The sequence below is a fragment of the Scyliorhinus torazame genome, chromosome 18, assembly GCF_047496885.1.
Source record: "Scyliorhinus torazame isolate Kashiwa2021f chromosome 18, sScyTor2.1, whole genome shotgun sequence".
Lineage (NCBI taxonomy): Eukaryota > Metazoa > Chordata > Chondrichthyes > Carcharhiniformes > Scyliorhinidae > Scyliorhinus > Scyliorhinus torazame.
The window spans coordinates 20,063,408-20,088,812 of NC_092724.1; the positions used below are offsets into that span (position 1 = coordinate 20,063,408).

The 25,405-nt window shown below is 45.0% G+C and overlaps 1 protein-coding gene across 1 annotated transcript in view; it reads right to left on the reverse strand.

Moving 5' to 3' along the window:
- pgpep1 (pyroglutamyl-peptidase I) overlaps nucleotides 1-24,654 on the reverse strand; it is a 48,044-nt gene extending 23,390 nt beyond the window's left edge. Inside the window, exons 1-2 of the mRNA XM_072482324.1 lie at nucleotides 24,531-24,654; nucleotides 9,565-9,617 (exon numbers count right to left, since the gene is read on the reverse strand). Of these exons, the coding sequence (XP_072338425.1) occupies nucleotides 9,565-9,617; nucleotides 24,531-24,567 (90 nt within the window). The 5' untranslated portion in view covers nucleotides 24,568-24,654. The remainder of the gene's footprint in view (nucleotides 1-9,564; nucleotides 9,618-24,530) is intronic.
- Nucleotides 24,655-25,405: the final 751 nt, after the last annotated feature.

The window sequence follows — 25,405 nt, forward strand, 5'->3', positions numbered from 1 at the left end:
GAGGGCATTTAAAAGTTTATTGGATAAACATATGGATGATAATGGCATAGTGTAGGTTAGATGGCTTTTGTTTCGGTGCAACATCGTGGGCCGAAGGGCCTGTGCTGCGCTGTATTGTTCTATGTTCTATGTTCTATAAAAGGTTCCTCTGCAAGGAGTCGTCAACATACCCACGGGAGCCGAGACACTCAGTGGACTCGGGCAACTTCGGTGGGTGGGGGAGCTGCAGGGACATGTATGGACGACTGTTAGAAGAGGCACGTTTCCTGCTGGACAAGACACAAGAAAAAGAACTAGGGTGGGGAATCTGGAGCGAAGCGCTGAGCAGGGTAAACTCCACCTCCGCATTGGGAAGGCTAAGCCACTGAAAGTGGTACACAGAGCACACCTAACTAGAACCAGAATGAGCAGATTGTTCTCGGAGGTCGAGGACAAATGTGAACAGTGCCAGGGAGGACTGGCCAACCACGTCCACATGTTCCGGGCATGCCACAGACTAGTCAGGTTCTGGACCGCCTTCTTTGAGGCAATGTCCAAGGTTGTAGAGGTGAGTGTGGAGCAAACCCCTAAAGTGGCAGTCTTTGGGGTATCAGACCACCAAAAGTGGCAGCCTTCAGGGTATCAGACTAGCTAGAACTCTTCACGGGGAGGAGGGCCGACATCTTGTCTTTGTCTCCCTAATCGCTCGCCAATGTATGCTGCTCGGCTGGCAATCAGCAGCACCTTTACAAGTCCAGCAAAATAATGGCTATACTGCTATACCCAGATGGTAAAACTGAAGCTCTATCTGCTTTTGTGTTCAATGTTTAGGCATATTGGATCAGGGACATTCATCCCGTAACCTGGCCAACATTAATTCCTCAAATAACACTGCCCCACTCCAAAAATAATTAAATGGTGGTTCATCTTAATGAGGCTATTGGGATTTCAGTGGGAAAAGTCACAAATAACAGATAATTCCCTTCAAATATAGTTAATGGTACCACATACGTCAGTTGAAATACGAGCCATTTGGCCAACTGGTTTATGTCAGTGTTTATATTCCTCACGACATTGTTGCAACCTATTTCACCCGTACATCATTTCCTTCTATTCTTTTCTCCATCATGTTTCTCCAGATTCTCCTTAAACACATCAATTCTATGCGTCTTAGCCACTCACTGCACGAGCAAGTGCCACTTTCTCACCCCGCTCTGGGTAAAGACGTTTCTCTTGAATTCCCTATTGGATTCAAGTGACTCCCTCATATTTAGAGCCACTAGTGCTGGTGTGTCTCCCAAGTCGAAACAGCTTTACAGCACAGAAGGCCGGCGCAGACACGGTGCGCTGAAGGGCCTCCTTCCATGCTGTGAACCAATGACTGAGAAACAGGCAATTGGCCTAACTAGTCTGGACTGGCGTTTGTGTTCCATACGAGCCTTGCCCCAACCATCCATCGATCCCCATCAGCATACCTTTGGATTCCTTTCTCCCGCATGTTTATCCAGCTTCCTTTAAATACATCATTACTATTCATCTCAATCCTTTCCACCAACAGCGAGTTCCACACTCTCATTGCTCTCTGGGTAATCAACAGTTACCCGTTCAGCATTACGTCCCTGTTTCAGTTTTATTTGACAGGTAATTTCACTTGTAAAATATGATCGAACAATGCAAATGTTTACATTGCCTTACCAGACAGGAAATAGGTTTGATATTTCCTATTTAACAACTGTGAATGCACTTTAAAAAAAATACTAATTGACTATGAAGTGCTTTGGGAGATTCTGAGGCGGTGAAAGGTGTGGCAGAAATAACAGTTCTCTTTCTTACAGCACGGTATTTTTATTAAATCGGCTTCCCACTGCCCTTTCACGTTGTGTCTACCCTATCAAAGCCCTTGGTCACCCCTCAGCCTTCTCTTTCCTGAAGACTAGAGCCCCTGTATCTTCACCCTGGTAGTTACAAACTCTCAGTTCCGGTATCACCCTAATAAAGCTTTACTGCAACTTGCCTGGTGCCTCCATATTCTACAGCACACGAGACCAGAACTGGTGCACAGCTTTCCATGTGCGGTCCAACCAAGAGTCTATAAGAAGTTTAAGGTAACTTCTTAGCTTTTCAGATTTAATCTGAAAAACCAATCTGAGTGCTCAGTTTATTTCACTTTTTATTTGCCATACAGGGCAGCACGGTGGCGCAGTGGGTAGCACTGCTGCCTCACGGCACCGAGGTCCCAGGTTCAATCCCGGCCCTGGGTCACTGTCCGTGTGGAGTTTGCACATTCTCCACATGTTTGCGTGGGTTTCACCCCCACAACCCAAAGATGTGCAGGGTAGGTGGATTGGCCACGGTAAATTGCCACTTAATTGGAAAAAATGAATTGGGTACTCTAACTTTATTTATTTTTTTAAAATTCCATATAACCAGCATCACTACGTTTAGTGATTGGGGTACACAGACATAGATGCCTCTGCTCCGCCATCCCATTTCAACATTTAACTTGCAAGGGACCTCGTAATCATCCGACCCATCGTTCGACATTGACCTATATTGAAACTTGTCGTGGTACGCGGTGAAGTACTTCGGAACATTTAAGATGTGATAAAAGCATCACGTGACTGGGAAGGCGCTTTTTCAACTCCTCTCCTGGAACCTTGATCAGCGAATCAAAAATGGAGCAAGTCTTTCAAAGAGATGCCTGACAGGAGCCCACAGGTCTGAGAAAACTATTGAAAGGTTTGAAGATGCAATGCAGAACAGAAATATTAAATTTCAATCAAATGGCACTCTAACTTTGGGATTTTGACTGAATCAACGAGAAGTAACTATGTCCAGTGGCAGGTGGGTCAGTGACCACAAGACTTTGGGTAATCAGCAGAAGAAACACAGGGGAGGCGATTGCTTTCCAATTTTAAGAAAGAAACACAGCAAGTTATGATTTGGAATGGGCTGCATGAAGAGATGGTGGAAGCAGAGTCAATAGTAATTTGAGAGATAGAAATATCCAAGGTGGACAAATAACAGGGCTGTGGAGCACAGGAGGAATGGTGCTAATTGGATAGCTCTTTCATACAGCCGGCACAGAGACGATGGGCCGAATGGCCTCCTACTGTGCTGTATGACTCTCTGGATCGATGAAAAGGCTTGTATTCGTAAAACAATTTAGCACACCAAAAACACCCCAAAAGATATTCGGACGCTGTGGATTTCTCCAATGTGGTGGGCGTTCCATATGCAAATACAGCAATTGTTTTGCCATTTAGAGACCAGTGTTGTGTCAAAACCCGTGACCCAGCAGAGTAACCTATTTTAAAATGGTGATTTGGTCAAGGGAGGCATGTTGATCCAGGGCATTGGGAACTTGAACATCTATCTGAATCACCAATCAGGTGAATGCTCTCACCCTCCAGGAAAGTGACCCTTCTCTACCCAAGGTCTACGCTACCTACAGTACATGAGACAGAATTGGCCAACTAAAACACCACACTATTTTAATGTTATCAATTGGTTGCATTATATTTCTTTGTTGCCGCAAAAAGTAAAGGTATGAAGGTGCCCACATTTTGGATTCTTGTAAAGCACGATGAAAGGGTTATTAAAAGATGTTGCTCATACAATCAAGATGGTGATTTGTCCAAAGCCAGCGCAAACACTCTTGTGGACGTTATTATGCATCACGTGTTGCTGGACCAGCAGGAATGTAATCCCAGATACACAACAAGTATATTTGATGAATTGGTATTAAAAATGAAAAACAAGCATGTGTGTGAAACACTCCGGATCAGAGTCTCAGAATAAGGGGCCAATCATTTGGGATGGAGTTGAGGAGAAATTTCTTCATTCAAAGGGTTGGGAAACTTTGCAAATCTCTTCGCCAGAGAGCACTAGATGCTCAGGCATTGGTCATATTCAAGACAGATCAATAGTTTTTTTGGTACTGAGGGAATTATGGGATGCTCAGTTAGGATCAGATCACAGATTGGAGGTGGAAGATTGACTGTTGTTTTGTTGAATGACTAAGAGTCAAATAGCCTACTCCTGATACTTATGTTCTTAATAGACTTGTGATATTTCTAAACAAATTGGTCTCCGAAAGATGCAACCGCAACACTGCCCCAGTGTTATAGTGTCAGACCCGTCACCACTAGTACTGTACCCCAGTGTTATAAGTGAGACCTGTGCCCTCCAATACTGCACCCCAGTGTTATGCAGTGACAGACCTGTGCCCTCCAGTACTGTACCCCAGTATTATACAGTGACAGACCCGTCCCCACCAGTACTGTACCCCAGTGTTATACAGTGACAGACCCGTCCCCACCAGTACTGTACCCCAGTGTTATGCAGTGACAGACCTGTGCCCTCCAGTACTGTACCCGTGTTATACAGTAACAGACCTGTCCCCACCAGTACTGTACCCGTGCTATACAGTAACAGACCTGTGCCCTCCAGTACTGTACCCGTGTTATACAGTGACAGACCTGCCCCCACCAGTACTGTACCCCAGTGTTGTACAGCGACAGACTGGTCCCCACCAGTACCGTACCCCAGTGTTATACAGTGACAGACCCGTCCCCACCTGTACTGTACCCCAGGGCTATAGTGACAGACCTGTGCCCTCCAGTACTGTACCCGTGTTATACAGTAACAGACCAGTGCCCTCCAGTACTGTACCCGTGTTATACAGTAACAGATCTGTGCCCACCAGTACTGTACCCCAGTTTTATACAGTAACAGACCGGTGACCTCCAGTACTGTACCCCAGTGTCATAGTGACAGACCTGTTCCCACCAGTACTGTACCCTATTGTCAAGCTCCCGAATGTTCCCTCCAAAGGCAGCTTAGGTATGGAATATTTGGACAGTGTTGGATGATTTGCACACTTCCATTGGACGCAGCATCAAAATTCCACAATCCCAGTATCATGTAGCACAGGACTGTAAAGAAGTGATCATAGTTCAGTTATAACACTGTTCTGATGAAGTGCCACCACCAAAAACATTTACCCGCCTGTTCTCTGTTCAGAGGCTGATGGGCCTGACTTGCATGTTCTGTTTATATTTCAAAGTTCACAATCGTTTATATTTCAAAGTTCACAATCGTCACTTTACTGAATCTCTAGTGTCTCTTTCTTGTGCTGTAGGTGCGGAGAACACCAAGGGTCCACTTGCACACAGGATCAATCAGGCACATGCACTCTCATATAGACACAGACACAAATACACATGGTGCTGGACTCTGATCTTCAGCATCTAGATTGTGCAACGGGCAGACGAGCTCCCTGGAATCAATTAAGTAGCAGAACAAACTCAATAGCCCAGAATTAGCACTCCCCACCCTTTCATTGTTAAGGTCAAAGACTATGGTTTTCATTGCATACTTGGAGCCTCCATTTCCTTGCTTTCCCCCACAATGTCACTCTCAGGGTTCCATTAATCCTTTCAGTAATCAGGAACAGAAACCTATAGAATAAACCTTCGGGGCAGGATGAGCAGCAGTCGGTTGTATAGGTGAAAGCAGATGATAAATGCTACTGGAATGGATTCAATACCTTCTCTTGGATGGTATTGATTCACAAGAGAAGGAGAAACAAAATGTGATTGAGAAGTTCTCAAAAAATTCCAAGTCACGTCCTCCATTATTTATATACAAATGGTTTTAACTGCCTGCTAATTGTGTTGATGCACATGCATACACAGCAAATGCGCAGGAAATTTCACATTTATGGCCTCCCAAGTGCATTATTAATGATGCCTATGCTCATGGCGTTAAATCATCCAAAATACCATGAGATGCCGTGGCAAAAGGTTTGAAACTGCACCAAGTCAGAAGGGAGTTTAGAGATAAACCACTTGCAGGTTTAGTGCCTCGACATACCCAGTTTACACACAAATCACAAACTGCTACCAGGTAAATGAACAGTGAGCTAATTAACCAGTGGAGTCCTCCGCTGTTACTTGGGTGCCCAAAGTGAATGTGTTGCCTTGAAAGTGCTTGACTCACTAGAAGACAAAAGCACCCTTACATTTACAGAACATCTTTTATGACATCAGTATGTCTAAAAGTGCTTCACAGCCCTTTAAATATTTTGAGAATGTAGTCACTGGTGAAATGTAGGAAACACAAATTTCTGTACAGTAAGATCATACAAACAATGTTTTTCTTTGCACGCTGCAGGTAAATCGTTTACTCTTTGAAAGTGAATCCTGGGATCTTATACATTCATCTGAGCGAGGAGACAGCCTCCGTTTAATGAGCCACCCAAAGACGGCATCTCCAACAGGTCAGTACTCCTCCAGTACTGCACTGGGAATGCCAACCTGGATTACGCACAAGTGCCTAGTGCTGGGCTCGAACTCACGGCCTTCTGGCTCAGAAAAGTGAGTGCCATCTACTCAGCCAGGGGTGACGTAGTGCAGCCCCACTATCCAACAAGGACCCGGGTTGCCAATGGTCAGCTCCGTTCCTCCAGTGTAAAACTGCCATGCAAAATGGAAAAAGAAACACAAAACAAAATTGGTTGGATTGCCAACTCTGGTTGGACATATTCCTGGAGGCTGCCACACATGGTTCCCTGGTCCAACTGCCCCAGCTGGTCAAAGAGGCTTTAGACCAACCCCTACCCCCGAATAGTGTTGGGGGGGGGGGGGGGATTAAAATATATAATGCTTAGCATTGCTGCCTCACAGGCGCCAAGGTCCCAGGTTCGATCCCGGCTCCGGGTCACTGTCCGTGTGGAGTTTGCACATTCTCCCCGTGTTTGCGTGGGTTTTGCCCCCACAACCCAAAGATGTGCAGGGTAGGTGGATTGGCCACGTTAAATTGCCCCTTAATTGAAAAAATAAATAAAGAGAAATAATTGAGTACTCTAAAATTTAAAAAATATATATATATGCTTTCATCATTTTTCTCAGATTGTTCACAGCCATCTAAGCAATTAACCTTACAATTTCTGGAGACTCCAGGCAAATTCTGGACGGTTGGCAACCTGAACAAATGGTAATTTGATTTAAGTATTTTTGTCATGAAGCGTTTGAGATTTATATCCTTCAAATAGTTAACTTTTTTTAAAAACTATCTAATTCAGCTCAGACACAAAATTTAGAACAAGTAAAAGTTTGACTGGTGCAAACCCAGGAGTCAGTCAAGAAACAAAAAAATTGCAGCCTGCAGTCATCCCCAAATCAACGGCCAATGTTTAACATTGCAACTTTCTGATTGATGCTTCTCTGATTAAAATGCAGATCCCGTTGCCCTGGGAACAGACGTCTGGTCTCTTGCCTTTGTGTCGGCTCATTCCCACTGCCTGCTGTCTGGATCGGTGCTAATAGTACAAAGCCCCCAAGTGTGTTTAGGGTTGATGTTGGGGGCGCAGGGTGGGGGTAGGGCGGCCGGTGAGGAAAGGAACACTTAAGTCAACATCAAGCTCACATATGAAACATCACAATCGGGACGTGACCAAAAACCATGGTTTTGTCAAAGATCTGAACTGTAATCTTAAAAGCTTCGCTCTCCACCTGGTCTGTAAATCAGGATTAAAACTTAATTGCCATAGTGTCTCAAAAAGACTGGCTTTTCTCACCCACTGATCTCAGTCATGACCTCTGTATCGGTATTAAAAATTACTCCGTACACCTAGGTATTGGAAGAACTCCAAAAAGCAAAGGTTCCAGTCTCTGAATGGCCTGGCTCCAATTTTAAGAGGTTAACGCTGGAAAGCATTTCTGCACACACATGATAGTGAAAATAGAGAACGGTGACTCCTTAAAAAGCTGTTGAGGCTGGAGTTCAACTGAAAAATTTTGATAGACATGGTTAGGTGATGGAACCAGGCTGGGTAGATGGGAGTTAAGATACAGATCAGTCAAGTTCTAATTGAAGGGCAGCACGGTGGCGCAGTGGGTTAGCCTTGCTGCCTCGCGGCGCCGAGGTCCCAGGTTCGATCCCGGCTCTGGGTCACTGTCCGTGTGGAGTTTGCACATTCTCCCCGTGTTTGCGTGGGTTTCGCCCGTACAACCCAAAGATGTGCAGGCTAGGTGGATTGGCTACGCTAAATTGCCTCTTAAATTGGAAAAAATGAATTGGGTACTCTACATTTTTTTTTAAGTCAAAAGGCTAACAGGAGTCATTGAACCAGTTGCTACAAGTAATTGGGCAGCACCTATAGTTCCTTTATTAAAAATGTTTTTTAAAAACGCTGTCTAATACGTCCACTATTTGTCAGCCCATATGGCTCACAAGATGGGAACTTAAAGCTGTGTGACGCTGGTGAATGGCAAAGATCCCACTGCGCAAAGAGAAGAAATAAATTCTCCAAAGAATACAGCACAGAAAAAGGCCCTTCGGCCCTCCAAGCCTCTACTGGTCATCATACCAACCTTTGCCAAAACCCTCATGACATACCCCACTACACCCATCCTATCCATGTGTTTGTCAAGATGCCTTTTGAACGCCGTTAATGTATCTGCTTCCACAACCTCCCCTGGCAACACGTTCCAGGCCTTCTGCATAAAAAACCTGCCTTGCACACCTCCTCTAAACTTTGCCCCATGGACCTTCAACCTATGCCCCCTGGTGACTGACCCCTCCACCCTGGGAAAGAGTGCCTGCTCATCCACTCTATCCATGCCCCTTAATCTTCTAGACCTCTGTATCAGGTCACCCCTCAACCTCCGTCTTTCTAATGAAAACAGTCGGAAGTCTATTCAGCCTCTCCACATAGCTAACCCCCCCCCCCCCCACACACACACACACACACAAGACTAGGCAACATTCTGGTAAACCTCCTCTCTGCACCCTCTCCAAAGCCTCCACATCCTTCTGGTAGAGTGGCGGCCAGAATTGTGCACAATAAATCCAGTCAATCATTCCACCAGTAACCACTAAATCCTCATGGTGAAGAGATAATGATGAGCTGACTTTGTGTACTACTGTAGTTTTTATTGTTTGTAGAGATAAACCAGTTGTTTTTTTCCCCCCGTTTTCTTGATAATCTAACCACTTCATGATCACGTTTTTTTTTAAATAAAAGAACCGACAACAGTATTCTATCGCCGGTTTTTATAAACAGAATTCAAATTCTCCAACTGCCTCTGGTGGGATTTGAAACTCCATCGCTATTTTTATTCTGCGCCTCTGGGTTACTCGCCAACAACAACTTGCATTTACATAGCGCTTTTAATGTAATTAAATGCCTCAAGGCACTTTAAAGAAAGTATAAACTACGAATTTGGACACTGATACGACAATATAGGACAGGTGGCCTAAAGGTTAGTCAATTAGCTAGGTTTTCAGGAGAGTGATGAAAGAGAAAAGTGAAGTTAAAAGATAGGAAAGGTTTAGAAACCGAATTCCAGAGCTCGAGGGTTAGACGGCTGAATCAGCAATGGAGCAATTAAAATTGGGGATACTCAAGAGACCAGAATTAAAGAGCAGAGATCCCAGAGGGTTTGGGGCTGGAGGAGATTGCAGAAATCCGGGGGGCGGAGGGCAAGCACAGTAACATAGAACAGCACAGAAAAGGCCCGACTCACTACACTGACATTTTATACTTATAATGACCAAAAATCAAAAACGTCGTCTTACCTGCACAGCAACCCAGCTTGCATTGGTAGTATGTTCACCAAAGGGACCGAACCCTAAAAATTAAAGCATTTCAACATTACAAAATTTAGTACAAAAACCTGATGCTTTAGAAATAGGCTCTTCAAGTACCTGGAACAAACAAGACATGTACGAAAATCTTTTGCTCATTATTTTGAGTGATGTGCTAACCTGCTTCAGGTTTTAACTTCGGGTTCAAAAGATTGGAACTTCCAGTTCCACTCCGGGGTCCCGAATACATCACCCAGGCCGACACTCACAATGCAGTACAGAGGGAGTGCTGCACGCTCAGATCTCTTGAACGTGGCATTGACCACGTGCCAGCTGCTCTGACAGGCAGAATTGAAAGATCCCATGATCCTTATTTCAAAGAACAGCAGTAGAGCCCTCGAATCCTGGACCATTATTTTAACCTCAGCGCCATCACTGAAATACAGTATCTGGCTCATTGCTGTTTGAGGAAGCTCGCTGTGTGCACACTGTCTGTGATGTTTACCTACAACAGCGAATCCATTCAAAGAGTGCTTCACTGACTGAAAAGTACTCTAGCAAATACTACGGTTGTGAATTATATAAAAATTCAACAACATTTGATTTAAATTAATATGGATTAAAGGAGCTTGCAAATCTGTTTAGGTACTCCGGGTAAGGCAAAGCGTAAAAACAAAACTTGCAGGAAAAACATTGATTTAATTATGCAAAGGATTCATTGACTATGAAGACAAATATTAAGACACAATGACATAGAAACCACTCCTCAGAAATGCGCCATTTATCATAGAATTTACAGTGCAGAAGGAGGCCATTCAACCCATCGAATCTGTACCGGCCCTTGGAAAGAGCACCCTACCCAGGCCCACACCTCCACCCATCCCCATAACCCCACTAAGCTTTTTTGGACACTGAGGGCAATTTATCATGGCCAATCCACCTAACCTGCACATCTTTGGACTGTGGGAGGAAACCGGAGCGCCCGGAGGAAACCCACGCAGACACGGGGAGAACGAGCAGACTCCGCACAGACAGTGACCCAAGCCGGGAATCGAACCTGGGGCCCTGGAGCTGTGAAGCAACAGTGCTAACCACAGTGTTACTGTGCCGCCCCATCTACATAGAAATGTCTTAACCTTGAGCCTTTGTGCCTCCCGTCTTTATGCTCACCCCTTTCCTTCTCCTACCCAGCTGATCTATTCTTAAATGTTGACATCACCTCAGCTTCAATTGTCAACTCTAGTAACATATTCTCTGCAAATTATCCTAATCTCTTACTCAATCTTGTATCCATGTCCCCTTGCTCTAGAACCTTAATCACTGGAAACAATTTGTTCCTATCTACTCTGTCCCAGTAAATTTGAAACAGGTCCGTCATATGGTCCGATAACATCCTCCGTTATATTAAAAGCAGCCCCAGTTTTTCTTCATCCTTGTATTTCCACATACCAGACAGAAATCCAGCTGGTCTCCACTGGATCCTCACTTATTGTGGGAACATCACCTCACAATATGGAGGCCAAAATCGAATGGAGTGGGCAGCACTGGGACTGCAGCGCTGAGGACCCGGGTTTGAATCCTGGCCCTGGGTCACTGTCCACGTGGAGTTGGCACATTCTCCCTGTGTCTGCGTCGGTTTCACCCCAACCCAAAAGATGTACAGGTTAGGTGGATTAGCCACACTAAATTGCCCCTTAAATTTGAAAAAAAAAAAAAATTGGGTACTCTAAATTTATTTTTAAAACTTGAATGGAATTCGCTAATGGAGGTCTTTGTAAGATCTTGTGTTGATTCACCATTACATCTCCACTTTTGGATATGGCGGGGCTTATTAAGTTGGAGAGGGTGAAATTCGCCTTGAGAGGGTCGGTACAAGGGTTCTTTAGGCGGTGGCAACCGTTCTTAGACTTCCTGGCAGAACCGTAGACATTGGTCAATGGCAGCAGCAACTCCGCGGGGGGGGGGGGGGGGGGGGGGGCTTGACTTTATTGTTGTTTTTGTTATTTACACTGGAGGGTCTGAGGGGGTGTATATACTTGTTGTGTTAAGTCGGGGTGTTAATGTTAATTTATTATTTATGTACAGGGGGGAGGGGGGTATGGAGGGTTGCTTTTCTAGACTGTGTTTTGTACTTAACCCTGTTGGGTTCCTTTTTCATTTTGTTATTGATATTTTATGAAAACCTTAATAAAAATTATTTTTTTTAAAAAGTAATGAAAGGGTTCATTAGGGTAGACTTGAACGTGTTCCCATTTGTTGGGGGGGAAACCAGAATTTGTGATTAATACAAGATAGCCACCAATAAATTAATTCGAGAATTAAGAAGAAGCTTCTTGACCCAGTAATTGGGGAGAATGTAGAACTTCCTACCACAGGGAGTGGTTTGAGTGGAATAATATAGATGTATTTAATGGAGAAGCTGGATAACCAACAGGGAGAAAGAAATACAAGGATGGGTTGAGATGAAGAAGAATGGGAGGAAGGTCACGAGGAGCATAAACACCAAAGACCAGTTTGAGACCCCCATGCATTAAACACTTGTTACAAAAACAGCGGCCAAGTATTACAATGCTTGCATCAAGATTATGCACATATCAACTTCATTGTCTTGGTCATGTGGGTCAACGAAGGATTTCTGCAGTGTTCAACAGCCAGCAGCATGGGAATCATTACCACAGGATGTCCCAAACTTAGATAATAAAAAGGCAAGTTGAAAGCCCATCTCAGCTTGCAAGCTGGACGCCAATACGGGAGGGGGGAAAAAACAACCTCAGGCAGCCCCACATAAAGACGTCATGGTCATCGGGAAATTTTGACATTTGAGAACAACATTTTTTTTTCTCTTTTTTAAATTTATAGTACCCAATTCATTGTTTCCAATTAAGGGGCAATTTAACGTGGTCAATCCACCTCCCCTGCACATCTTTGGGTTTTGGGGGCCAAACCCACGTAAACACGGGAAGAATGTGCAAACTCCACATGGACAGTGACCCAGAGCCGGGATCGAACCTGGGACTTCGGCGCCGTGAGACAGCAATGTTAACCACCGTGCTGCCCATTTGAGAACAGAATTAAGTGCCCCCAGGACAAGCAAGCACAGCACAAAGGTATTGCCACAATCTATCCCTCCAGCAATTACTTCACATACATACTAACATCAACCTAGACTGTAAATCTTTTTTTTTTTTAAATATTGACCGTTCCAAATGACAGCAGAATCCATTACCATAAAGTCCAATATTTCATCTTATACTTTCAAACGTCTTTATCTTGAGGCACGGATTTTAAACATTGAAATTAACATCTCTATTCTGCAAGAATCTTTTAGAATTTACAGTGCAGAAGGAGGCCATTCGGCCCATCGAGTCTGCACCGGCTCTTTGGAAGAGCACCCTACCCAAGCCCACACCCTCCACCCTATCCCCATAACCCAGTAACCCCACCCAACACTAAGGGCAATTTTGAACACCAAGGACAATTTGGCATGGTCAATCCACCTAACCTGCACATCTTTAGACTGTGGGAGGAAACTGGAGCACCCAGAGGAAACCCACGCACACACGGGGAGACCGTGCAGACTCCGCACAGACAGTGACCCAAGTCAGTAATCAAACCTGGGACCCTGGAGCTATGAAGCAATTGTGCTAACTACTATGCTACCGTGCTGCCCTGTTGATTCTTTTATTTCCCCTATCTTTATTTTTGCTGCTACTATTTTGATCCACAGATGATTAATAGCTATCTATCTTTAAGTCAAGCAGCCGAGAGAATGAGGAATTCAAGAAGTTGCAACATATTCTGCTGGTTTTTCGAACACCAAGATCCAGACTTCTGTTCGATTGATTGGCTAGTGGACAATCAGTTGGCCAAAAGGCCGTATTCTGCCTGCTAACAGGTGGTGATTGGATCCTGCCTGAGTGGAATGATTTTCAGAGACCCGAGGAGTTCCGTTTGAACCCATGATACTCAGTGGAAGGACCGGCTCTTACCTCTCTCTAGAAAGGCTGCGAGTTGCTATATTTCCAAAACTGCAGAGACTCGAATGAATCGACAGTGATATATAATTTGGAAGGAATATGGGAAGGTGGGGGCAAGTTAAAAGTGGGGGGTTAGGAATTAGAGGAGTTAACCAGTTGTATTTGCTGCATATTTCATTACAGTTGTTACAAGAAGCAATTGTGTTTACATTTACAAACCTGGTGACTGTAATTGTTGGGCAGCCAAGGGCCAAAGACTTCAGGTATTGTTCTAAGAATTATTGGTTAATTTCAATTGTGTTGCAACTCCAAGGGGGTCATAACACAGCTCCTTTACATCCTTCAGCTTTTCACAAAGTAGAATTACTACTTTTAACAGACAATATAAATACAGACAATGAATTCAATCTGCCACTTTTCTCCCCACAATGTTCGGAACAATATTTCTCAACTTTTTGTTCCTCGGAGTTATTTCCTATCTGTTTCATTCCAGTATTTTCTGAAAATTTAGACATCTTTCATTCTGGCTCTATATCCGAACCATTGATAGATACATCAACAGACATTCAACCAGACCAGAACCTTGTGTAACCCAACTACCCATAACATCTTCCCACCCAAAACCTAAGCCACTCAGTGCAGGAAGACAATTGCAATCTCACATACGGCACCATTCAACTTCAACTACAGGGGAATTAAGCCCATAGCCAAAATATGGGCTCAAGGGAAAAACAGATCAATGACCTCAAGACATCTGACCTAGTGTTAAAATAAATCTTGGTTAGGGAGGGTCATCTCCCCACCCCCCCCAACCCGCATTGCTCCACTTCCGCCCCAACACCCCAGCAGAAAAAAAGCTGTGGGTCACCCATTTACTTCCTGCCAACTGCAAACTTCCACTGACATCACAGAACTATGATCCAAGCGCTTAGATAGTAGAGACTATCCCGTGATGGAAGTTACATTACAGGTCTGGTTAGACCCCATATACAGCGCCTCGTTCACTTCTGGGCATCATACCCAGGGAAAGTATGACACCAGGAGGGGATCCAGGTTAGATTCACTGAAGAGTATCAGGATGAAAGGGTTAAAAATGAGGACAGGTTGCATCGACTCGGCATGCAATTCCTTGAGTTTGGAAGATTAAGATGTGATCTAATTGAGGTGTTCAAAAGGAGTTTATTCGAGTAGAGAGAGAGAGAGAAACTATTGATTCTGGTGGTGGAAACTGGGGACACCATCCTGAAACAAACAGCTGATTTTAAGAATCTCTAGGGAATTATTCCTCCTCACAAAGCTGTTGAGGCTGGGGGGTCAATTGAAAATTGCAAAACGCACATGGATAGATTTGTATGAGGCATAGGGTTCAAAGTTGACAGAATCAAGGCAAGTGGGTAGAGCCATGATCTAATTGAATTGTGGAACAAGATTGAGGGGCTTGCTCCAAGAAACTTTACTCAATAAGAAAGCTGTGAATTTGCTCAAGTCACACAGTATTTAACAAAGCGAGGGTTACGCTGACAGGAAGCACCTTCGCCACCCATCTCCAGTTCCCTCAAGATGGGGATGGTTCACTTTCCAGAAGCAGTTAGTTGTGTTATTTTTCCAAAATAAACTTAAGAGTACCCAATTTTTTTTTTCCAACTAAGGGGCAATTTAGCGTGGCCAATCCACCTACCCTGCACATCTGTGGGGTTGTGGGGGTGACACCCACGCAGACACGTGGAGAATATGCAAACTCCACACGGATAGTGATCCCAGGCTGGGATTGAACCCGGGTCCTCGGCACCATGAGGTAGCAGTGCTAACCATTGCGCCACCGTGTCACGCCCGGCAGTTGGTTGTGTAATTGAGAGCCTTGCTCGGTCACGTCAAAGGATGGGTTTTACACAAATCTGGTGTCATGGTCACTTTTCCTGTTCACAAAAATGACTAGATTTATTGAATTCATACCCTGAATTTACCATGGTGGGATTCAAAACCACAACACTACTGAATGCACTATATAAACACAAGTTTAGTCAAACATCCAAACACATTTAACAGCAGCATCACCAAATGTCACCAGGCAGTATTAAGATATTAGGACTGAAAATTTGGTAAAAGATGGCTTTAAAATACTCCTGGGTTTTCAAAACTCCAGAGATTAGAGGCCAGGCAGGTGAAGGGATGCCCAATGGGCAAGAGGAAGCACGCAGAGATCTCAAGAGGTTTGAAGGATAAGGTTACAGTGATGGGGAGGGGCAAGGCCACACAAGGGTTTGACCACAAATATCAGAATTTGAAAATTGAGGTAATGGAGGAGGAGCAGGACAGTGCTGTGTGTGTGTGTGTGTGTGTGTGTGTGTGTGGGGTGTGTGGGGTGGGTGAATGGTTCGGAGAAAGGCAAGATAGAAGATGTGGACCTTTGAGCGAGCTCAAGTTTGGAGATCGGGGGTGATTGAAATAGTTGCGGGTGTCAACAGCAGATGAGCGAAGGCAGGGACAGGTGTTCATACAGGGGGTGGAAATAGATGACCTCTGGGTAACAAATCTAATATCAGAACCATTACAGCTCAATGCCAGGAATTTCACTTGACAGCTGACATCGCTCAACAACAAAAGGAGGGATCAGGTTACACATATTTTGAGACATGGGTTGCACAGTAACTGAATTGACAGGTTAGCAGATGCGATCGGACTCGCTATGAACTTCCAGAATGTATTTCACATTTTCAAGATTGCCATATTTATTTTTTAAACCTCTGCCTGAGCTGTTTATCCAAGTTTCTCAAGAAAGCGGCAGGGTGGCACAGTGGTTAGCACTGCTGCCTCACAGCACCAGGGACCTGGGTTCAATTCCGACCTTGGGTGACTGTGCAAACTTCACACAGACATTCTCCCTAAATTGCCCCTTAGTGTATAGACGTATAGGTTAGGTTATACAGGGATAGGGAGGTGGTGTGGGCTCGTGAGGAGGGACGATGCAGATTTGATGTGCCGAATGGCCTGTAATCGAGGGCAGGACAGGTTTATGTAAATGTCATCCTTGGGATACAGGCACCACTGGCAAGGTTGGCATTAGGTACTAGAAGTGGTGGGGCACCTTTGTGGACTACTTTAGACTGTGTGGCGAAGGTGCTGTAGGGAAGCAGCTACAGGGTTTTGACTCAGTGACAATGACGGCAAGCATGTGTCAAATAGGTGTATCTTTCGAGTATGGCTGTTGAGATGGAAGGTCGTTAACCCAAAATATCATAGCACTGTTCTTCACAGCCAGGGTCCCAGGTGTCACCTGTCTGTGCACAGTCTGCACATTCTCCCAGTGTCGGAGTGGGTTTCCTTTGGGTGCTCCGGTTTGCTCCCACAAGTCCCGAAAGACAGGCTATTAGGTAAATCGGACATTCTGAATGCTCCCTCAGTGTACCCGAACAGGAGCCGGAGTGTGGTGACTAGGGGCTTTTCACGGTGACTTTATTGCAGTATTAATGTAAGCCTACTTGCGACAATAATAAAGATTATGATGATTGGCTTTTTTAATAGAACAAAACGTTTTAAGTCTGTATTTGCAGGCTGACAGATGAACAGCAGACTTAATTTTAGTTGTTTGAACAGGTTAATATCTTTGTGAAAACACCATTCAATACAGCATTAATTCACCACTAATATCTCCGTCTGCCGGTTCAAGGCATGTGGCTCCTCATTTTATATAAAATGTTGCCACAGTCACAGAGGATTTAACCCAAGGGTCACCACACTTCAGGCGAGGGGCAAGGTCGAGAAAGCGGGGCCTTCACAAAATCACCTCAACCGGTACAGGAATTGAATCCACGCTGTTGACCTCGCTCCTCAACAGGAGCCAGCCATCCAGCCAACTGAGCTAAACGCGCTCTGGAAAGACATCAAAACAAACTGAAGGGTCGAGAATGATTAATTCCGACTGATTTCAGAAGCTGTGACTATTGTAATTAAACATTTGTCCTCGTTAACTCGCAATTATATAGTGCTTTTAACATAGTAATACATCCCAAACTATTTCGTCGGAGCATAATCAAAACCAAGTTTGACGGACACGCATGGAGATATTAGGACAGGTGAAGAAAAGATTGGTCAAAGAGACAGCCTTTAAGAAGTGAATTACAGGAGAGGCTGGGGTGTACAGAATCCTGGAGTTTATGGGTTTGGCAGCTGAAGGCATGTCGGTCATTGTCAGAGCGATGAAAATAGTGTATGCGCAGGAAGCCAAAATCGGAGGAGTGCCGAGATCTCAGGGGTGTTTGTAAGGATGGAGAAAGTTGCAGAGATAGGGAATTAATAAAGTTTGCTCAAACTGCATATTATCAAAGAAGAGCAGGCACAAACAATGGGAAAAGAGGAAAACTGGAGAACGTTAGACGGCAATCTAAACTCAACTTTTAAAAAATTCCAAGATAATTCCAAGGCAGCACAAGTGGATAGCACTGTGGCTTCACAGCGCCAGGGTCCCAGGTTCGATTCCCCGCTGGGCCACTGTCTGCGCGGAGTCTGCACGTTCACCCCATGTCTGCGTGGGTTTCCTCCCACAGTCCAAAGACGTGCAGGTGGATTAGCCATGCTAAATTGCCCTTGGTGTCCAAAAAAAGTTAGGAGGGGTTATTGGGTTACGGGGATAGAGTGGAAATGAGGACTTAAGTGGGTCGGTGCAGACTCGATGGGCCGAATGGCCTCCTTCTGCACTGTATGTTCTATGTTCTATGAAAAAATTTGCCTTTCACAACCTCAGGGTTTCCCAGAGTACCTCACTGTCAACAGGGCTTTTTTTCACTGCAGTTCTGTAGGACAGTGTTTTTCAATTTTGCCCAGGACCCATTTTTACCAACCGGCCATGCTTTGAGACCTACATCAACCGACCTTCGTGACCCATGCTGGCGAACCTTCATGACCCATGCCAGCTGACCTTCGCGAGCCACCATTTTCACTTACCTTTAATGTGACAAGTGAGCTTGCTTGGTCCTCACGATCTCACTTGCTACGTTATTCAATGTTACATTTCTGATAATGACCTCAGCTGATGATAAGTTCTCACTGCACCCACTGAAAAAAACTAAAGATGTTTGTCCTCAAACTCGCCATGCTTAGTCTTCAAATGTCTTTGAAGTTTGGAGGGTTTTAAACTTTCATTTGCCAGTACTTCCCTGCACACAACACACATGAACTTTGAATCTAGATTTGCATTGGAACAATTAATAATCCACACCTCAAGTAAATCATCTTTATGCTACTTTGTCCTTGTTTTCAGCTTCTTCTTCATGGGTTGTTCACCAGAGGCCCTGGAGTTCACACCAGCACTGCTGGCAGCTACAAAATGGAGTAATCGCTCTCGCTCCCAGTGCAAGTGACGGTAGGGTACGAGTGCGTGACCTGCTCTCTGCTGCCACTCCAGGCAGGAGTGATTCAGCGATTCCAAAAAAAAATCTGCTCCTGGATCAGTGCGCTGATGTGAGGAGGTGGTGTTCTGTCCCGCTAGATTCCGTGTCTGCACAAGGTACGGAATGGCTGACATTCTGAAAGCCGGTTGCAGTCGACATTAGTAAAATCCGGTTGTACCACAGGGCACTACTTCCCACAATCGGGAACGCGTGGCAGACAGCACCGTGATCGGGAACGCCATGATGCATGGGCCCGCGACTCTCCTAAACCCGCCTGCAACCCACCCACGGGTCACGATCCTGGGTTTGAAAATGAATGTTGTGGGAGGTTTGGCAGTCAATCCCACAAACAACAAAGTGGTAAATGACTAGATAGCCTACTTTGGTGATGTTGATCTGAGGAAAACTAAGAATCATGTGAACACTGTTGGGTTTATTGCAACATCTCATACAATGAGCTGGAGGACACAATATCGGTCTGTGAGCCGCGGTTATCCATGACTAAGTATTATAGCATTGTGGTGCTTCAACCAATGGAAAAACACTTCACTGTTAAGCAGATTCGTTCCTGGTACAATTCAGCCAATCACTTCACCACCATCCTGGGATTCCTAGGCCAAACTGTAGGTAGTCATAGTGTTCTTTCATTGGTGTGAACAGTGTCATGTGTAAGATAATCATGAAAAAATTCTGTCAACACTCGTCAATGGGATAGTACTGAAGAGCTGCCGATGTCACTTGCTTTCGAGGGCAGGTCCAGCGTAAAGACTAGGTTCAGAAGGATATTACTCCCATTTCAGGAGGATATGATTCCTTCTCAGGACAGCCTGTCCAGAATACCTCAATGGAAAGGATTATCATCACTGCAGTACAGATCATAATACTTTACACAAATGTGGGGGAGGAACAGAGCAGTCCAAGTTAAGTAGAACGGAGAGTATAGAAACAACCATTCAACCCAACAGACCTACACTAACATTTATGTCCCACATGAGCTTGCTCTGTCCTTCATCGCAGGTTAGTAGCTCCAGAATTGTACAGTAATGTCAGATATGCTCATTTTGCAATTTAAGGTCCAACAAATAATCTACCTCCGCTGTTCATGAGTTAAATGCACAACTATTTAGGACTAGTCTATGACTAATCCACTGTTAGCTTCAATGAAACAGAGTAGAAGACACACAGCCAGTTTGGATGCAGATAACATTAACTGTGCCTCTTAAGCTATAGAAAGATTGGAAATAAAATCGGGTTTTCTGCGATAATATCCTCCCCATTGCACAGGCAGCTAACAAAAAAGTTCATTGGCACTCCAAGCACACACTTGACACTGTACTCAAAGCATTCTGAACCAGGAAAAGAAATAAAAACTATTTAAAAAGAGAACGAATGAACACAGGAACAGGATAATTAGACCCCTTCACTGTGGTGCAATGGGTAGCACACTTACTTCAGACTCCAGGCACAGGGTCAAGTCTCAATCCAGAAATTTGAGCCCATAATCCAAGTGGACACTTCCAGTGCAGCACTGAGGGACTGCTGCGCTCTGCTGAAGGGACCACCTTTCAATGAGGCATTAAACCGAGGATTCTTGGGTGGACATATTCAATTTCCTCAATTTCCCTCAAAACCTCCTGCCCATTACCGTGAATCTATTCTCCCCTCTACTAAGGGGAAGAGTTTCTTCCCATCTACCCTATACATGTCCTTTATAATTTTGTAGACTTCAATCAAGTCTCCCCACCCACCAACTGCACCATTCTGTACTCGAAGGAAAACAACACTAGCTTACCCAACCTCTCTTCATAGCTGCAACATTCTGTTGCATGCCCTCTGCACCCTTTCTAGTGTAGTCACATCCTTCCTATAGTGTGCCGATCAGAACTGCACATCGTACTGCACGGTAGCACAAGTGGATAGCACTGTGGCTTCACAGCGCCAGGGTCCCAGGTTCGATTCCCCGCTGGGTCACTGTCTGTGCGGAGTCTGCACGTTCTCCCCGTGTCTGCGTGGGTTTCCTCCGGGTGCTCCGGTTTCCTCCCACAGTCCAAAGACGTGCAGGTTAGGTGGATTGGCCATGCTAAAAAATTGCCCGTAGTGTCCATAAGGGTTGGGAGGGGTTATTGGGTTGCGGGGATAGGGTGGAAGTGAGGGATTAATGTGGGTCGGTGCAGACTCGATGGGCCGAATGGCCTCCTTCTGCACTGTATGTTCTATGTAATCTATGTACTCTAGCTATGGCCTAATGAGCGTTTTATACAGCTCCATCATAATTTCACTGCTCTTATATCCTATGCTTTTTCTTTTAGCCCTGGTACCATTTCAAATTTGAGTAAAATAGATCATGCTTGTGGCTACTACATTAAAGAAACAAGTGTACCAAACTGTAAGGAAAAAAGAGAGATACAACGTCTAGTGCATGGCGGGACCGGTGTCCCCAAACAAAGTGCCCATGTTCCGAAGGGCCAACACCCCTTCTGTGCTGTACCGTTCTATGATCACAAAGGGCACAGTGACAATCACTCTATCCTTCGCTCAAAATGACCCAGCTTCATGTGTGGAGAGTTTGAATCTTGAAGTTCAGACAGTTTACACAGGAGAAGAAAAGGTTTCTGCTGGAACTCCAGGCTACATCAAATCCACAGAATCAATTAGAACAGAATTTTGCAACTAAGTTACTCATTAAGTATTTATTTGAAGCATGTGAAAAAGATTTGGTGACATTCACTAGTTACAGTTTAATTTCTCACTCTTCCCTTCTCATCACCAATTGTATATTCTGTCTTAAATTATGTTAACATACAGATTAGATACAAATCAGATGAACTGATGTCCGATAATAACTTAATTAAACAAGATGTTGCTAATTAAATATTGTGGGGTTCTTTTGCTCAAGGTGATGAGGAATAGAAGATTGTTCAGTTCAGGCAACCAAATTCAGCCTGGAGTGCTCCCAGGTCAGATGCAGGCACAACTTGGTAAATTTCCCCTCCTGTCACATCCTAACTCGCACCAAGCTCCATCACCCATCACCCCTGTGCCCACTGACCTACATTAGCTCCGGAGAGCATCAGTGTTTGGATTAAAATTTTTAGCCTTATTTTCAAATAGCTCCATTGCATCACCCCTCCCTACCTCCAATTCTGCATGCCCCGACCGAGATCTCTGCACCCCTCCAACTCTGGCCTCCTGCACATGCTCCATTTAAATCACCGCACCAGTGCCACGCATACCATCAGTTCCCGAGCCCCAAGCTCTGGAATTCCCTCCATAAATCTTTGCTTCTGTACCTCACCCCCTCCCTTCAGGTACCCCTCGAAACTTGCCACTTGGACCAAGCTTTTGGACATCTCTCATTATGCAGCTGCGTCAAATTTTACTTGCTAATATTCCTGCCACGAGCCCCAGGACATGCTGCTGCATTGAAGGTGCTGCAAGTGGAAGTGGTGTTGATAACTTTCACCTAAATGTACCAATCAGAATTGCAGGGGGAAGGGGTACTATGTGAAAAGTGGGCAATATTGCTCCATCACTTAACAACACCCATCAGTTATTAATTAGGGACATACCAAGGACAGTTGGGAGGCGTTTCATCTCCCCTGCTGTCCACACAAACTGGAATCCACCTCTACAAACGTTCTTTTTTTTTTTAAATTTAGAGTACCAAATTCGTTTTTCCAATTAAGGGGCAATTTAGTATGGCCAATCCACCTAGCCTGCACATCTTTGGGTTGTGGGGGCGAAACCCACGCAAACACGGGAAGAATGTGCAAACTCCACACGGACAGTGACCCGGAGCCGGGATCGAACCTGGGACCTCGGCGCCGTGATGCTGCAGTGCTACCCACTGCACCACCGTGCTGCCCTCTACAAACATTCTTTAGGCAAGAAGCAAGGATATTAAGAGTTATGTCGGTCCATAGAAGTCTAGATACAAATCAGTTGCAATCAAACGGAGTAGTAGAACAGCGCCAAAGGGCTGACTGACCCCCCCCCCCCCCCCCTTCCCTCGTTCTCCTAAAGCAATGATACGGTTCCTGGACATCAGATCCCTGGTATCCACACAGGTATATGCTTTCAGGTGGCTAGCAATCGGGTGCAACATGCCGGACTGATTTCCCGCTACCTAGTTCATGGGTTCTTAGCCGAATTACAATACTGAACAACCATCACAATGGATTAAACTATAAAAATTTATCTGAATATCATATTGCTGTGTAAGTTGGCTGCCATCTTTTCTACAAGTAACACGTGACTACGAAAAAAAACCTCACTGGCTGCAAAGCATTTTGGGTCATTCAGAGGTCATGACAGGCGCTGTGCAAATCGATCTAGTCTTTATTACAGTTAGCGGGCTTATAAAGATAACGGCACCTAACTGCCATTATTTCCACAAAGAGGCAATAGAAGTCAAATTATAAATTCGACTGTTGCCCTTTCACTTTTCATCACTTGATTTCCTCCTTTCCTCTGTCTCCCATTGCTCTCTTTTCCTTAAAATAGCACAGAACTTTGCAAAATCAAACAAAACAGGAGCTGAAACGGAGAAATCTGTATTCTTCAAACATCACAGCCTCAAAGATTTTCACTTTTAGAACAAAGTACTGAACTTGAAAGTGCCTGCCAACATGCAGAAATGTTTTTAAAAAAATAATTCTTGAAGCTACTTATGATCTCGAAATTTAGACTTAATAAATATTAATCCCTGCTTTGTCTGATTCCTACCTTCCCTCCAGCCTCATTCCATTTTCTTCAACTAGTTAAAAAGGCCTCAGCTATTCGCAGTCAGGCAAGTCGTCACAACACTCCCAAGTCATGTCACTCCTCCTGCAGACACTCAACAATCCAAAGCCTTTCATGCTTGGTCTCCTCTGCCTAATTTTACTGTCTGGCCCAGTCTCTGCTCCTGTCTGACCAACTCCCTTGTCCCTTTGTCTAGTGCAGCTCTGTATCACATGCAGCACAGTATAATGGCTCCCCTACTGTGCCCAACACTGCAACAACAAAAAAACAGTCCCCTCTCTGGCTTGCCTCAACTCTTTCTTTTAAGATAAAAAAACTATCTGGGTCCCTTTCACATTAGTCCAATTCCACCTTGTGCAGGAATCTAAAATTACAGTAAGAGCCATCGGAGCAATGTATCACTTTCAAACTTTGCTACTGTTGACAAAAACTGCTACATGTTTATTTTGTAACTTAACACCATTTTCTCCAACTTGCTTAATTATCAACAGGTGTTTAGAGTTCAAAGCGCTAGAATTTAAAAGTCATGCTGAATGAAAAGTTTGCACACGCAGCAACATTTGAAAAAAAAAGCAGCATTCTGAAGTTTGCAGAGAAACATGAAGACAAGCCAAAGATTCTTGAAGTGCAACAAACAGCAAGTACACAAAGGAGTGTGAAGGGAGGGTGGCTGGGTGAGGCGGGGATCACCCTCCTCCCCTGTCTCGGTAAAGTTGGTGCAATGTAAGGCACTGCAGCTGGGAGTTCCCTCAGGCTGATTCACAAGAGGGTGTCGCTACCTCCAGTGTAGCCAGCGCTGAGTTACTGTAACAAAGTGCAGTGGATACAATTCAGCAACATCTCAGCTTACCTGTGACCACCACCGTCCTGTTGCTGTTCCTCTCCATCTCCCTCAGCTGCGTGCAGCCTCTCCCCTCCTCTTCCCTCCTTCCCTCTTTCCCTCTTCCTCCTCCTCCTCCTGCCTTTTCCTTTCCTCTCCTCTCCACTCACTTTCTCTCTCTCTTCCAGACTCTCTTGCCCAACTAAACGGACCCACCTTTGCGTCCCCTCGTCACCTACGTGTCTTACGTCAGCGCGCCGGCTGGAGGACGCCGGACGTTGCGCGCGTGGCCGGGCCACGCCCCTTGGCCGCTACCCCTCCCCCTTAGCCAATGAGCGCGGGTAAAGCAGAAAGCCATGTGCCCATGCCTACTGCCCTACTCATCCCACAGCTTTCCGCAAAAAAACATTGTTTAGTGCTTGCGTTGGTAACAATTTAGGATGGTTCGTGCCACTAATTAGCAACAACATTTTTTTTTTAATTGCCCCCTTAGGGGCTGGTTTAGCACAGTGGGCTAAACAGCTGGCTTGTAATGCAGAACAAAGCCAGCAGCGCGGGTTCCGTTCCCGTATCGACCTCACCGAACAGACGCTGGAATGTGGCGGCTGTGGGCTTTTCACAGTAACGTCATTGAAGCCTACTTCTGACAATAAGCAATTATTATTATTAGTGTCCTAAAGGTTAGGTGGGGTTACTGGGTAACGGGAATAGGGTGGAGGCGTGGGCTTAAGTAGGCTGCTCTTTCCAAGGTGCATACTCGATGGGCCAAATGGCCTCCTGCACTGTAAATTCTATGCTAACCCAACCTAGGGGCAATTTACCACCTAACCTGCACATCTTTGGACTTTGGGAGGAAACCGGAACACCCGGAGGATGCCCACGCAGACACGGGAAGAACGTGCAAA